Source organism: Hetaerina americana, unplaced genomic scaffold (assembly GCF_022747635.1).
Source record: "Hetaerina americana unplaced genomic scaffold, ioHetAmer1.1.p SCAF_9, whole genome shotgun sequence".
Lineage (NCBI taxonomy): Eukaryota > Metazoa > Arthropoda > Insecta > Odonata > Calopterygidae > Hetaerina > Hetaerina americana.
The window spans coordinates 55,605,089-55,621,804 of record NW_027287538.1 but is presented as its reverse complement, the minus strand read 5'-3'; the positions used below and the strand labels follow the sequence as shown (position 1 = coordinate 55,621,804).

Here is a 16,716-nt window from a genome sequence, read left to right as displayed (position 1 = left end):
ATTTAATTAACTAAAAGATGAATTCTTATTTTACAAATAGTGATTTTTTTGAAATAATCATTTTTTCTCTAACTCTGGGGTGGTAGATTACAATGGTGATCCGTGAGATTTATCGTATGTTCATTTAACAGCTTGATGGTTTGACCGGACACATTTGCCTCTCAGAACTTTACGATCGCTCCTCCAATTCATCTGTCGCTCGTGATCCGTCATGTGGTTATTATTATAATGAAACAACTAATCTACAAAAATAATAGATCCTTCACGTTATGTAAGAATTTCATAATTGTTTACCTTAACCTGTTTACTATTATAAATTTCATCTTTTTTCCGAGTAAAATTGTATCAATTAATGTAAATTAATAGAAAATTGATCGTATCAGCTAAACAGCTGAAGCCATTTAGTGTATTTATAAAAATATTTTTCTTAGAAGACAAATCTATGCAATTCATAAGTTTTGCACCTTATTTTACGTGATATCCGCGGCAATCGGGTACATTAAATTAGGTTATCCTGTGATGATTAACCGAATTCAGCAGTATGCGTCCCATATTTACTTATTTTACCCATTGGGAAGCGAATACTGCATGGATAGTTCATGTGGTCGTTGACCAATCACGGTTGTATGAACGGAACTGAATGAAGTAAATTTGTTAATGGGAGTATATAGTATCTTCCTTAAATGGTGGTCTTCCTGCGGTAAATACCACTTGCTGGACCCTTGACAGAAGAAGACATCGTCGGCCAATCATACTTGGCCTGCACTGCACTCACCCGTGTCCGCATCGCCAGCCACGACTCCAAGGCTGTCGGAATTGTCGTTGATGAAGGCCTCCGTGGAAGACGCAAATGCCTGAGGCGAAAGTGCCGTCAAGTCGTGGTTTTCGGCGCCGTTATCCGCACCCGAGGCCTCCGCCACGTCGAAGCTGCCACCCGAGGTGACCGAGGGGGAGGCTTGCTGCTGAGGCGCCACCGAGGAAGACAAATTCTTCGCCTGCTGGGTGGACTGGGACGCATTCACTGTGACAGGGGCCACGGCAATGTTGGCGGCGCTGGCGCCGGTCACCACTATGTTGTTGCCTGAAAAGAGGAAATGATCATCGAATGGCTGGTTCTTCGTGGCAAATTGTTTTGCTTAAAATTTTTCATGGAATTGTTGCATAAATAGTATCGTATAAAAGAAAATCTTCAGTAAAAAGGGCTTAATAAAGGATTTCATAAAAAAGAGCCCATGTTTCTAAGAAAATGTTTTTTAGAAAAAAACAATGTAATGCTCCATCCCGAAAGCGACGGCACCCTTTTGAATTTTAACCGCAAGAGTGGTCAAGCATGATAGCTGATAATTGGAATTTTGGACCTCTTGTTATATGATGGGCCATAGGAAGTGCGCGCTATAATGTATTCAATTATGTTCAAAAATTCTCTTTTTCAAAAGTCAATTTTTACATTTAATCTGACAAATGTCAAATCGATTGTACTTCAGCATAAATTTTTATAATTACAACCGAACACATGTTATACGAACAGCTTTCATCAAAAGAATGAATTAAATTCTTATAAAAATTATTTAACTTAAATTTTACCGTAAGCGGTATGGCCGCATAACATATGTTACCCAATATCCCGGTAGCTACTTCAAGGGTGTCTGTCGCGGGTTTTACGGTACCAGCCGTTCGTGAAGAGAGATTGGTTTATAAATACATTTAAATATATATATATATATATATATATATATATATATATATATATATATATATATATATATATATATATATATATATGTATATATATGCATATTATGTATATGCTCTTTTTCTAAGACGCATGTGTACAACTACACATGCAAATGATACATTAATCTTACATTTCAAGTAAAATATTTAATAAGAGCCGTTAAATATAATTTTTGGGGCACTTGGGTTTTATTTTGTTATGATTGGGTTGTATTGCATGTATGAGGGAAATGACAATACTTCCGTCCTCCTCTGACTGTATCGATCTTTCTTGTTTTATATTTTTTATTTTTGTCAAATTAACAAATATGTATACTTTGGTACCATAATAATTCCCAAATATGCTATTGATGTTTGTACTCCATGAAAGGTTTGTCGTCAGTGTGCCATCCAAATATTTGACATGCTCTAAAACGAATACTATGGGTAACCAGAAAAATCAAGCCTTTCTATTAACATTCACAATTCTAAAATACGATGAAGGATAGATTAGCTAATGACATAAGATACTAGTCAAAATAAATGTGTATCAAATGACATATTAATATATCACAAAGATTTTAGACCCTGAATTTTTTGGATAAAGCAAGGGAGCAGGTTGTTCAATGAAAGTGATGACAAAGCTGCAAGTTTTAAAAATGTGATGAATCTCAAATTATTAATAAGCCTGTAATAGGAACGAATCAATTTATCTTTTTATGTCATGACAAGGATAAGGATATTTACAGAATTAATCAATGAGAAAGTACTTATTTGTGGGTCATTAGACATAGAATAAGTAATCATTCGTTCTGGAGAGTAAGATGCTGTAATTCTGTTGGGCATAAATGTGGTCAATAATATGGTAAAATAATAGACGAAGCATTTGAAATGAAGGCATCGTTGAGAATGAAGAAAAAGGGCTGAATGAGTGGAGTGGGAAATTAAGAGGCATTGCAGAGAGTTAGATAAGAAAGAAGGAGAATAAATATCATTAGAAAAGTGAATTGGTTAGAGTACTGCATAAAAGAGAACTCGTCACTGTTGCTGCTATGGAAAACGACTGCAGGAAATGATGGGGGGTCACAGGAGAACGAAAACTGTGGATGAAATCAAGTTGAAAAAGAATAAGAAAGAATAATGAAGAAATGCCTAATGCTTTTCCTCTTATGCCCTATATCCTCTCACCCCCGCCACACGCCTTGCGGCGGCTTGCGTGGTGTGATGTAGATGTAGATGTAAGCCTGTGAGGTGTACTACAGTTTTATACTTTATATCAATAAAAATATTGACGACTAGATTGGGTAGATCACCATTTTCTTGATTCTGTAATATAGGATTGAATAATGATTTAACTATCACAAAATTGGGCAAAAAAATAAAAATTGAAAGCAGATTATTGCTACGATAGATCCTTAAAATAAAAAGGTTAATTTTTTAAACAAGGTAGTTTCCAAAAATATTTTTTTTCGGCACACGACGGGTTTTGTCGACTATCATTATTATTCAAAGGAATTATCCGTCGAAGCCAGTTGTAATCTGCAAGTGCATTTTAGTCCGAAAATTAAATAAAAAAAATAAAACCCATACAACCTCTCCGATGTTGTTTTACAAAATCTATGGCCTACTCAAAGAGATACGTACCTCCTTATTTATACATATAAATATGAAATGATAATTAAGCTGTTTTTAATCATTTACGCCTAAACGATGAAAAGTTTTGTCTTTAATATTCTACGGGTCACAGAATCCGTAAATACCTCTAAAAAAATGAATTTCAGTGTATATTGTTCAAAATTGGTAAAGTTCCAGACTGAAAAACCTGAAATTTCAATTAGAGCGAATTGCAGTAATTCCAATGCTTCTTTGTGCCTCGTAAAATCTAGTTCTTTCCAATTTCCGGAAAAAGTGTAGCAAAATGTATATGAGACCGTTGAAGAAATGGTATAAAGGTAATTAATATTTAATGTTTTATATTTTTGTATTTTTTTGACCTTAATATTTTTAAACAATTAATTCAGCTTCAAGCTATTTCCATATTTAAGTACTTTCTGTAGTTTCGGAATATTTTACCTCCTCGTTTTAGTTAATGGATTGCTCATTGAAACAAGAGGGAGGAAATTTTACTTTAATAGAGATAGATATCATGAATGCCGACAATAAACGTGCAAATTTACAGCTCATAGCATATTTTATTAATTTATGCGAAAGAATCGCATTGAAATTAGCCACCAGCTCTGCTGTAGAGTAGTACACTAAGCCGATTTTCTCTCCTTTCCAATTAATTATAAATCATGCATTCCGGCAAACGAGAATGGGAAGCGTTCATCGTTCAAAAACTCGTTTCCGCCTGCGAGCGTTCCATTTCTCGGAAAACAGACAGAACAACCCTTGGGAAGGTCCGAAGGAGAAGAGGAAAGAAAGGAACATGGGTCGCCTGGGAGGTGGAACGAACGCGGCGACGGCATTTACGCAAACTGCTCCAAACATGCAGTGGGACACTTCGAATCTACGCGGTATTAACTCAAGGTGGCTCTTTGGAGATTTTTCCTCAGACGATAGAAGGGAGCGGGAAGAGAAGGGGGGTGTGGTGAAACCGTTTAATCCCAAATTAGAAAGTTGAAAGAGGTTTTTAAGAGAGATTTAGTAAGACTTGGGTCGGCCTTGACGCTAATGATATTTCAGCTGGGTGACGACTATTCTTCTTGGTTGAACGGCGTAGGAGAGCCTATCCAGGGGAGTAGTATTCGACCTCGGACCCACTTCCACCCGCACACTTGCCGGCCACGAGGGAAAAACGGCTGTGGACGCACTGGATTTTCTGCCCAGCTCACCAGAAATGCCGAATCCAGTTGGCGAGGCAGGATTTATTCGGCGATGCAAATTTAGCCACTGAGAGAGCGAATCGGGACTGGGTGGCTATGGAATCGTGAAAATCGGATGTCCCTTTGAAGGATGCATGTACGTGAGTTTTCCAGGGTTTTAAACAATGCCTGTGAAGTCAACCGAAGCGCTGGATGGTTACTGTGAGAATCATCGTAGTAAGCGTTTAAGCTACTTTTTCTATTTAAAATAAATAGGAATGTACCGCATCATAGGATATTGATGGGATATATATATATATATATATATATATATATATATATATATATATATATATATATATATATATATATATATATATATATATATATATATATATATATAGCTGATTACGGCATTATCCAAATTATAATAACGATCTCCGAGGGGTTTCAAAAAGACTAAAATCAGTTAAATTACAGTCAACTTACCAACTACGTGTATACCTTGTGGGCGAGTAAGTAGCTAAGTGCTATAATATATTTACATATACCCATCAGGACACCACCCGTAAAATGGAATACGACTATATGTAAAAGAAACAAAAGTATGCTAATAATAACCAAACAGACGTATACATTAATGCAAAACTAATTTAAACCTACAAAGACACATATACATGTATAAGCTACCAATATACACTAGTACATGCACCTACGAATGTACTAGATACCTACGCAGCGCCTAATCTTGTTTTCACCTCTAATCTGACTATTTTACTATTTTTACTCTGCCTTCCATTTTTTATTATTTTCCTGGGAAAGAACGAATATTTATACCTATCTGAGCTCAACATATCTCCCTTATCCTATCTTTTGGTGAAACCTGCTCAATTAGTGTGGGCCCGGGATTATTCCCTTTGTATCATAGTTAAACTTTGTGTTCTGTACCTTGCTGAAGGTCAAAGTCTCACTTGTTCTCTTCGCATCTCAAATGACTCCAAGACTATTCCTCAATAAGACTTTTCACGTTCGTCTTCTTTCTGCAAAAATTTTTGACCAATCTCGCGAATTTCCTCTTAACAATTTCTTATGTCAAAGATTTCACCCTAGGATCCCGAATACTTGCGGTGACTTCCAAATAGGACCTAACTAAAACTAAATAAGAACTCTATTTAACTTTCTCATTACATTTTCATACCAACCGTTAAATGAACCCGAGCAGAATACAAGTAAATATTTTGGCACTATTCCAGAGAAAATGCAATTTCATTGATTAAAAGTCCACGCCAATTTCCTATTTCTATAACGCCAAATTCATTCAATTCTTCGAAATTCATTACCATATTATGTAAATATTAAATCACATAATCATGTAATTTTAATACGTATTGAGAATTAAGAATGAAAATCACTATTTAGTCCACAAAAGAAATTTAAGCTACTTGACTCGAAAGAGCTAACAATTATCGCGTCTTACTGCGTTACTCAACATAGTGAAATGAAAGTCTCAGATATCTCGCTCGTAGCTTCCCAAACAAAATGGCAGAAGGCCGTCGGTGTCAAACAGCATTCCATAAACTACCCAAAAGCCAAATGAAACTAGCAGCAAAGGATCGTCTATTTCCCAAACAACTTCAACACACAGGTTATTGCGATATACTATATTTCTCAGGAAAATACAAAGAGAATTGAAATGCTCACAGTAGAGATAGCCAGTCATCTGCACTCTACTTATTTAGACAGCATTCCATGCGACCAGAGTTCCGTCAGGCGTAAACATCCGATTTTAATAACGGATGAAATTGTGCAATCCTTCCCAGGATTCTCTGTCACCGTAGGGTTGGGCGGTCGGAGAACCCTTTCATTTGCTAGCGCAATTTTTTTTTCACAAACCCCGTAAAGTTATATTCAAAAGCGAGAAAGGCCCGCTTAAATATGTCGTGTCGCAATTTTCAAGTTTTCTTCCGCGCGAAATGTTTCCCCTAGCACCCTTCCCCACTAGCTCTCAAATGACGCCTTGAAAGGAATGGACGGGAGAAGTGAGAGGGCAGCGAGGGTGGAGATGGAAGAGGAAGCCGTGGCAGGAGGCTCACGAGAGCTATGGCTATCAGACAAAGGGCTTTTCTGTGTGGCGGAGGCGCATTCTGAGCGGGAAATATTCTTGCCTGGATATTCCAGAAGGGGAAATAAAGGAAAGTGATATGAGGGGAGGAAGGTTTGAGCGGAGCAGAGTTGGCGTGAAAAGTTGAAAGGTTAAACACCCCTTTGCAGCCGAGGAATTCGCCTGCTGAGAAAGTCGCTGTCTGAGTACGGCAGACGGGCTGGTGGCATGAGATTGAGAAGGAAGCGGGAACAGGAAAGCTAAAAGGGAAGAAGTAAAACTAAGCCACCTTTAAGACTAAATGAATGCGCGGTTCGAGGGAGATATATGTACGGAGGAAGGGTGGGCGTCAGGCGTAGCATGGTGGACGGGACAAGGACAAGTTGATTAAGGGACTGAGCGTAATGTCTCGGGCGATAGGGATAATATCCCAGAATAATAATACCGTGCCTTAAATTCGGGTTTTGCTGGACCTTACGGGCTGATTACTTCTCGAATCCTTTCTATTGCATACCCAACTAAAGATTAGTATAAATAATTTCATCAATTGCCGGCCGTTGGCGTGATGCCGGGTAGATAAATCCAATTCAGTTGGTCAATAGAAGTGGTTTTCATACGCAAATCAAATATTTCGTTTTGTAATCACTTTATTTTCCAAATTAAATGGAAATTAAATCATAGGAAAAGGTATCGAGAATCGGTGAGTATGATCCATCATAAGTATACTTATATTTATGCGTATGCAATAAATATTATGTATATTCATTGAACCGACATGATAAAGTTTCTCTGAAGAATGGGTGAATAGTAATCGAAAAAACAAAAAAGTAAATGAACCAGAGAAGTTGTTCATGCACTGATACGCATTTAGGCCAACAAACATCAATACTATGTTATTTCAAAATTGAGAAAAACGATCATTTTTGAAATTGAGTATCCTCATTTGTTGCAAATTCTTTCCAACGGAATAAAATATTAAAATGTAGAAATTTTTAAATTGAATTGAAAAGATGATAGCTACAAAAGCCGCAAAATGTTGAAAAAGCCCCTAGTGTAGTAGATCCCGGCACCAAACACTAAATTAACAAAGAGTTTAAGCATTTCATTTCCGACTTCTCTGAAAACAAATTTCAACGGTCTCCATAATTTTTGACGTACACAACAAACAAAGAGATCGACATCCAGCAATAACCTTCCCGTACAAAAGGTGGAAAAAGGCAGCGCAATGGTAATGATCATTTAAAAAAATGTACATCATCAAATATACATAATTCTCAAAAACCAACAACATTAATGAGCTTCTGAAGTAACTCAGGACCGAATTCCAGAGAAAATGCAAACAGCCCTTGTGCTCAGTGATTTTCAATACAAGGTGAAAGTTCCAACCAACCTAAATGAATCTCACTGTGCCACGGTATTAATCTATACAACCAATCCAACATAAACGAAGAATTACCCGTCATTAAAGAAACAGCGGCAAGAGTTATCACACAAACATTATAGACCCAATGTACAATAGGAAATGCACCAAACTAGCCATCAAGGACATATATGGGAAATTCTCTATTGACTTGGGTGTTCCTGGTGGGAAATATTTGATAGTGATGGGGGATTGAAACGCGACAGTAGGTGGAGGTAGAGATGGTTATGAGGTGGGGGACTTCGGTTGGATCAAGGAATGACCATGGAGAGAAAACAATTGAGCTCTGCAGGAGGCTGAGGTTAATCATAACCAAAATTTGCTTTAGACACCACAAAAGGCGTAGGCACACATGGCTACCGTCAGGTGACTCAGAAAGATATCATTTGGAATATAATATGGTTAGACAAATTTAGGATCAGCGTGATCAATTCGCACAGTTTCTCGGGAGATTCGGACTCAGATAACGGTTGGTTAATTATGGAGTGTAGCGTCCGATTCAAAAAGATAAAACGATTAAGGGAATGGAGCGCAGAATGACAAATCAAACAGAAAGGGAATGAGTATTGACAGACAGTAGAGAAAGTGAAGAGGGAGGGAATAGAGCTGGGTACTATAGAGGAAAAGTCAGAATATATCAAAGAAGGAATATTGGGGACCGTTAATGATATGATAGGAACTATAGATATGAAAAGGACCAGGAAACCATGGATATCGGGCGAGATGATTAGAAAGATAGACAAGAGAAGGATATGGAGGAATCTAAACACAGTATTAAGTAGACGGAAGTATTTGTAGTTAAATAATAGGCCGAGAATGCGTTTGATAAAGTGAATTCGATAGAATTCATGAAAGTTTGTGAAATCAATTAGGTTTGCTAATGATCTATCTTTAGTCAGCCAAGGGTTTGCATACGTTTTCGAGAGAATTGAACAGTCAATGCAGTAGGTATGGGAAGAGAATAAATTCAAACAAAATATTTGGTTTTGTGGATTTTACAAAAAAAATTGCTAAGTCAAAAATTAAAACAGGAGTTTATGAACTTGAGCGAGAGGATCAGTTGACTTATCTTAGAAGTATTCTAGACCAGAGTCGGAATATAAGAAGAAGAATAGCATAAGGCAAAGCAGGCTTCAAAAGGAGAAGCAGGAGGGAATTCTGAGTACTCGTAGGAACTCGACAGGAACGTCGAGTAAGGAGGTTAAGAAACGGCACGTCAAAACCTCGATAGTGAAACAGTTTTTAACGGCGCAGAAACATATTCAACGAAGCAAGATGATAGGCGTAGATTGCACACTTTTGAGGTGTTGGTGTGGAGAAGGATAGAGAAGGTGAAGTTAACGGAAAGGAAAATGAACAACGAAGTGCTAGATAAAGGGCTGAAGGAGAGGAGATTATTGGGAGAAATCCAAAGGAGGTATAAAAGATTGATGCAGAGCATTCAAACTGGTGATGTTGAAAACTGTGGCCCAGGGTAGAACGTTAGACAAACGTTGGAGGGGCAGAAATAGCGCAGACTTGATGAAGGGAGGAACGAGGGTTGCGGGATTGAATACAGATTCATAGTATTTGGACTTCATGTTATGATATGTTAAGAGACGTTAAACATTGTAACTCTACCGTTTGAAAGCCTGTGTTCATCAAAAACAATTACCGATGATAATAATAATATAGATTGCAATGTGAGTCGGCCAAAATGACTAATTTTTTTTTAAGTACCATTATGCAAATTTTATGTGAAATAGTTATGATTCAATGAATAAGTAAACATTTGTTTTATCGTTTTTATTATGAATTAGGAAAAAAAAGCGGTGAAACATATAGTACATGGGAGGGTGAAATGAGAGTATGAACTCCCTCGCTCATCTACGGTGCCTAATCAAGCAGCACGTGAATATTTAAAAGAAGACAATATGTGAAAATTTAAGATCCAGAAACACAAGTAAATAAAAAATAGCTGTTCAATAAATAGTGCCTGATGAAATTCTGCAAATATTTCATTTTCTGAGAGACATTAAAAGAGAAAGAAGCCACTTTTCATTGATGTAGTTTTCCCTTTCATCGAATAAACAGACTAAATGGCTTCATTATTTTTATTTATTTCTATCTTTTACATTTCTATTTAAATCAGAACTTTTGAGCATTTAGTAGGGTTCTAGAGTATCAGTACAAAAAATTGATTTAGCCACTTGAATACACGACAGAAAAAGCTTGAATCGGTATACAAATCATAGAAAGTTTGTCTAATTTTAAAATGTTCACTCTTAGGCTATTCAAAAAGTCATTGTTACTCAGCAACCTATTCTTGATGTCGTTAATCATACGTTGAAAAGATAATTAGTGATTTAGACCGTAGATGAGCTCAATTAATGTAAATATTAAAGATATCTATGAAAAAACCTTTGATGGAATTTAATGTTCACATTTTACTTTCCCAAAAGCTCTAGCTTTGTGTAGTCTTCTTTTGCTGAAATGTGACTCATTTACTTATATTTTATTCTGAATGTACAATATCCTGAAATACAATATAAGAGCGGGTAGCAGGGGGTGTTAGAGATCCAGCCAGACATGCTGAAATATTGTTTCATATATAAATTTGAAAATTTATTCGCTAATACACAAAAACACTCATGGCCGTAGAGGTCTTTGCTTATTTAAATAAAGCAGAACTGATGTGGTGGACTGTATCATTAAAATCTGATTTTTAGGTTTATATGCTTATATAAATGGACTTAGATTCGATTGGATTAAGAATGCGTAACGTATAAGGAAAGAATCAATACTGAAATCTGCCGCTGACTTTACATCGTTACAGACAGATTTCAATATTGTAATAACTCCAAAACTGTAGGCAGTTATATACTTGTACGTTCATTTTGGAAATAAGTGATTGTGACGCCTTAAGTAGAATTGATACTTACTCAAAGAGGGCTCAGAAGTTTCATTCTTTAGCTGTAGGCAGATATATGTCAAAGTTGTGTTCTGTTCTAACCATTTGGCACCAGTAACATTTGTCCTAGATACTAAGATTGCCGAAAGCAGAGCAGAAAACAGCCAACAAGAGTCCGAATCCAGACTACGCATTCATCGATGCGCAATGCCTCCGTCTTGTTTCTTAGTAAAATGCATCACATTCTCCGCGCCGAGTGTATTTCCCAGCATCGTTTAAAAATCACATAAAAGGGTTAGAGACAAAGAAATACGCAAAGGAGGTACGCGAAACGCTCGCGTAAGGAGCGCCGCTTCGCAAACTCCTTCAGAAAAATAACGAGAAAGAGGCAGAATCAGCTGAAAAGAAGGGAGGATTAAGAGCAAGAGAGAGGATGGAGGAAAAGAGAGGGGGGTCGAGAGAGGGAGGGGTGATGGAAAAACAGAGAAGGGAGAGAGATGGAAGGGGAGATAAGGACCCCCGGAATGAATATGGAGGAGAAAACAAAGAGGCCCTCGCATTAAGGGAAGACGAAGGCGAAGGCGGGTTTTTTAGAGGGCCTGGAGGGGACGGAGGGATGGTGCGGGGGAGGATTGAGAGAGAGGGGCTGGGAACTGGGGGTGAGACTGGGAGGGGCGTGGGCAAGAATAGGAAGGAAATCTGACGTGAAAACGCCCCCCGTCAAGGGATATGAAAAAACACTGAAGGCAAGGTGGGGGCGTGGGAGGGGCCCCTGGTGCAGGGATTCATGTGGGTGGGGAAGAGCGCGCGACCGGGAAGAAGGCCGCCATGTTGACGAGGGGGAGTGGGTTGGAGGGATAAGTTGTTGTTAGCGTTACTGAGAATTTACACGGAAGATTAAGATGAAAAATGTTTATCTCAAATATTAACAATACTACTCTGTTCTCTGAAAAAAGGTTTCGCTACAAAATAGCAACAGACTTTGAGCAGTTTTGCCATTTTTGTCTCAAAGAAATGGAGAGTTGTTGTGAAATAAGTGAGATTCTTGACCATTTAGAGTGTTGATAAAGAGAAAATTTTCCTGAGAATTGAAATTAAATTTAAAATACTTCGCCTTTCCACATAAACCACTTTTATTATAGGTCGTAATAAAAGTGGTTTATGTGGAAAGGCGAAGTATTTTAAATTTAATTTCAATATGAAGAATTTCCACCAAGTAACGCCAGAAACTGTTTCATTTTCCTGAGAACTTATTCTATTTTGTGACTCCTAGTGTGTACTCTGCCGTGAAATCAACAATATACATGGTAATGGTGTTGATATTTATTTGAAATCCTAAAAAAATTATTGACAACGCGTATTTGCCAAATTGTGTGCTCTAACTTAAATATAAGCAACATTTTAACAAATACAGACTAATTCCAAAGAAACTGCGGGAGATGCCGCAACAGTAACTTTTAATGGAGTCATCCGCTAATGTGCATTTCAACACAGACTATATGAGGTCGGAACTCAGGGAAAAATAATATATTCTTTCTCAAGTATCGGCTCTTTCAAGAGCGGTAAAGAATAAAATCATCCCAATTTCTTGGCATGAAGTTCAAACATATTGATTATTTGGCGAGTTACTATAAAAAAATAAATCAATTCGCAAATCGTTTTATTTAAATGAAAACATAACATAGGTAACCATGCCCATTGTGACCAGCGTGTGTCCAGCTGGGAGAAAGGTCAAAGTAACGGAAGAGTCCTGGTTCCATTCTAGATAGCTCTCTTAACTTCACCTTTGCGGTGTGAATTTTACATCCCTTTGAGTTTACTTTAAGGTAAGCTCTGCCCTAACCTATCAAACAACCTTTGGTTATTTAAGGAGGTTTACATTATTAGAAACGTTCATCGCATAATTCAAAAATAAATGAAGCCTCAGACAACGGTTTGACGTTTGTGATTTTAAATCCAAGTCATTGTATTACGAAATTTTAACTTCATATTTCGGATAATACGATGGTGATTCGTGAAGTAAGGTCCCCTATTTCCTTTTTTTTTGAAAAATCAAATTTATTCTCAACTTTGCGTACATCGTTTGAAAGGTTGTGTATTTAGCTATTTTACTACATTGTCACCTTGACGATCAATCACTTATTGCATCCTTGTAACCAGCTTTTTAAGACATGCGTCGTACCTTTCTCCCGCCGCGTCGTGAAGCCAACTGACGACTACTTCTCCGATATAAATTCGTCGCCATTTAGTGGAAAGGTACGTTGAGAAGTATGTGGACATCAAAAATGTGCGGAAGTGGTGCAGGGAGTTTTTTGATGACCGGGAAAACGTCCACGATGAGCAGCATTCGGGGCGGCCGAATTTTCCGGAATCAACGGTGGCTCCAATTGACGAGATGGTGCGCTATAACCGGGGAATTACCCTTCATGAAATAAAGGAAGGCCTTAATGAAGAGAGTGGCTACTTCTCCGTGCAGAATATTGTGTCGGAGGTCCTCGGTTACAACAAGGTGTCTCACCAAAGGAGTGTGTTTGCAACATGACAATGCACGTTCACACATCAAACGACCACCCTACTCAATGACCTCGGCTAAAATATCATCGATCACCCTCCATACAGCCCGGACGTTGCCCCCAGCGGCGCTCACTTGTTTCCCGCTTTCAAAATACACCTAGGAGGACAAAAATTCAAGTCAGACGAGGAAGTGCAAGAAGAAGTCGTCAGTTGGCTTCGTGACGCGGCGGAGAAAGGTACGACGCCGGTATTAAAAAGCTGGTTACACTTAACAGTATCACTTAGCAGGGATTGGTTAAGTAACACGCGGAAGATGTTTTTAAAGCTGATTCTGACAAAAGTATGGATATATCTTTCAAGTGTCTGATGGACCCTATTAGGTTTTTGTTGAGAATTTATTTAAAGGGTTAAATTAATTTCAATGCAATTAAGTTGTATTTGTACACATATGTAAATTATCAGTCATGTATGAGTAAACAGTGATCGAATTCTGTATTTAAAGCCTGAGCCGTTCTTCATTAAATTACATTTAAAATTTCGATTCTTTTGTCATCAGGAGAGTCGTATATTTACGTCGATATTGTGTATCGTAGTTCAACTTCATTGATAGTTTTCCAAATCATTAGTACTAAATTTTAATAAGTGACAGAGCAAAAAACCTATCGACGATTTCAATGCCCGCCTAAATATATACTCATCCTGATATGCACATGTACTTTATTTTGATTTTACAACCGTTTCTCTTGCTATCAATTTGTAGCTATACTTATGAAAAAATGTTTACTTACACCAAACATTAGAAAAAAAATTGTGAAAAAAACCATTACAGTGGCAAAGATAAGGTAGTAAAATCTCCACCTTAAATTCAATGTTTTAGAAGGTTTATAAATTTCATTTTTTAAACTTTAGGCTCCAATAATGCCTCCAAAAACCCTCAGTTCAAATGTGAGAAAGTCTTAAGTTGGTATGAGCTAACATCCTAATGCTTTTAATTAATTAGTTTCACCATCGAAAACCGTATCCCATCCCACACTCCTATATGAAATATTGAATATTCGGAGTTTCTTAGTAGCATGAATATCGTGAAATGGTAATATGTTTTTACAAATAAGCATATTTTTTGCTGGATTTATATTTAAGAAACAATTACCCTACTATTTCTGAGAATACTTATTATTACGGCGCCATTCACTATTCAATACCATTTAGAAGGTAAAAAGCAATAAAATTTCGAGTAATTGCACCTATTTCAACGGATATGCAAAATGCTCACGCATTAAAGCCAAAAGTAGAAAATTTAATTGAACTCTTATTTGAAAACAATTTTGACCTGCATCATAGAGAAAATTTGAACTGAATTCCATTTTCAATGATTTCATTGTAAAGCAGTAATGACGAACCTATAAAATGGCAGATCTCGCATAACGGATGCATCGGAGTTTGTTTTTCGTTATATCTTTATTGTTTTATTGTCACATAGATGATGTGACTACACAATGAAAACAGCAAACTTGCGGGATTCTAGACTTAATGCTTTTGAAAAAGGACTGACACCCTTGCGAATCCTTAAAATAATAGAGTTAGTTTGAATTCACTTACCTTACCTTGGCTTCTTCTACAACACTTAAAACATTTTGTTTTCCATATTATTTCAATCTTTTGCCCACCCTATAATACACCCATTTGCAAAAAAAATTTCAACTGCAATTCGGAGAGCCTTGTTTAAAAAATAAATATCTCACGGTGACGTAAAACGACTTCAAGTCAAGGAATGAGCTTGATAGAGGCGGAGATAGACAGTGATTATTGAAAGAGAAAGTCATATAGGGGCGATTATATGAACTATTTTCCGAGTGGCCGATAGATCAAGATTTGAATTAGGGAAATGGAAAGAGCTGTGTAAAATGACAGCATATTGTACGTATTTATGGATCGAATGGGTTGATTTAGATAAGACAATAAAACCAATTTACCAATTAAAATGTTTTAATTATTGTCAATATTACCATATAAGCATCGCGTTTTTTGATACTGTGTGATATTCAAAATATTTTAAAATATAGGGAATTTATCCCTAAAGAATTGACATTTCTTGATAATAATCTATAATTTCTATTCTAGTCGTCATAGGAACGGTTATTTCCTCGTCAAAATGCTCTCAGCGCATCGGTATTCTTGCATATCGCGGTCTTTATTTGACATTGAATATCACACAATACTATGTGCAAAGGTAAAGTATTAATGGAGAGTAGAAAGGAAGCAGAAATGTTAGCGGTGGGGAAAGCAGGGAACAGGCGTGGAAGGAGGATGCAGAAGACGAAGCTAAGAGCAGGCTTAAAGAAAGGGGATTCTCCCATGTCGGGGAAATTCACAAGCAGAGGAGGGTAGAAATAAAGGGGTGTGAGGTGTACTGTCGCGGGGGCGGGGCATGGAATCCGGGGAATAGAAATAGGAAGTGTTTCGTGGGTGGTAGGCGGTCAGGGATGATGAGGGAGAAGAAAAGCAAAAGAAGCAATTTTTTCCTTCCCATTTCCACCCAAATGTTAAGCTTATCTCTTGATCCTGTTCCCGGATTGTTTTTTAGACATTTCAAGGTTTCAAATATACTTATTCCGACCGGCGGCGGCGGCGAAGGTCGTGGAGGAAACTCATTTAGATTTTCAGGACTCCGTTTCCGCATTTATCTCGTACGAAATACCATTTCATTTGTTGGCGCAAAGACGGAAGGGATTACTTTTTATTCCTTTTGCTCATAGATTTAAATTTCTAAAATAAAAAAGGCGGAACGAGGGCGTCGAATGAGGATGGAATTAATTACGTATTTAAATTGGTGAAGTGCTCAGGAAATACGATTTCCCAGCGAAAACACAATGGTTAGTTTTTTATCGTGGAGAGAACATGTAGGATTGTGTCAAGCAATAAAGACTTTCATACTTTGCCAGGCTGGCACAAATTGCAAAGCTGCAATTTTTTTATATTTTCGAAAGTAACTCTTTTTTAAGATGAACATTAATTAATAGATGTGATATATGTAATTTTTTCATTTTCGTGGAGTAAAATTATTAATAAAGGGCTATGAATACAGGTATGTTTTAAAGTAAACCATTTTTTATAGTTTTCTCTATTTATAGTCGTAAATTACAATTACATTATTACCCTTCATAAAGACGTTACCTGGATAGTGCTATACATATAATTAAATATTCAATTCAATACAAGCCATTTTCCATATGTTATATGAAGATTAACATTTTAACTAATATAGTATGTGTAA

General features: G+C 37.1%; 1 protein-coding gene across 1 annotated transcript in view; it reads right to left on the bottom strand.

The window, feature by feature from the left end:
- Window positions 1–16,716, bottom strand: part of LOC139698580 (uncharacterized) — a 346,726-nt gene that overhangs the window by 229,785 nt on the left and 100,225 nt on the right. The window contains exon 4 of the mRNA XM_071597423.1: window positions 776–1,081. Coding sequence (XP_071453524.1) covers window positions 776–1,081 — 306 coding nt within the window. The remainder of the gene's footprint in view (window positions 1–775; window positions 1,082–16,716) is intronic.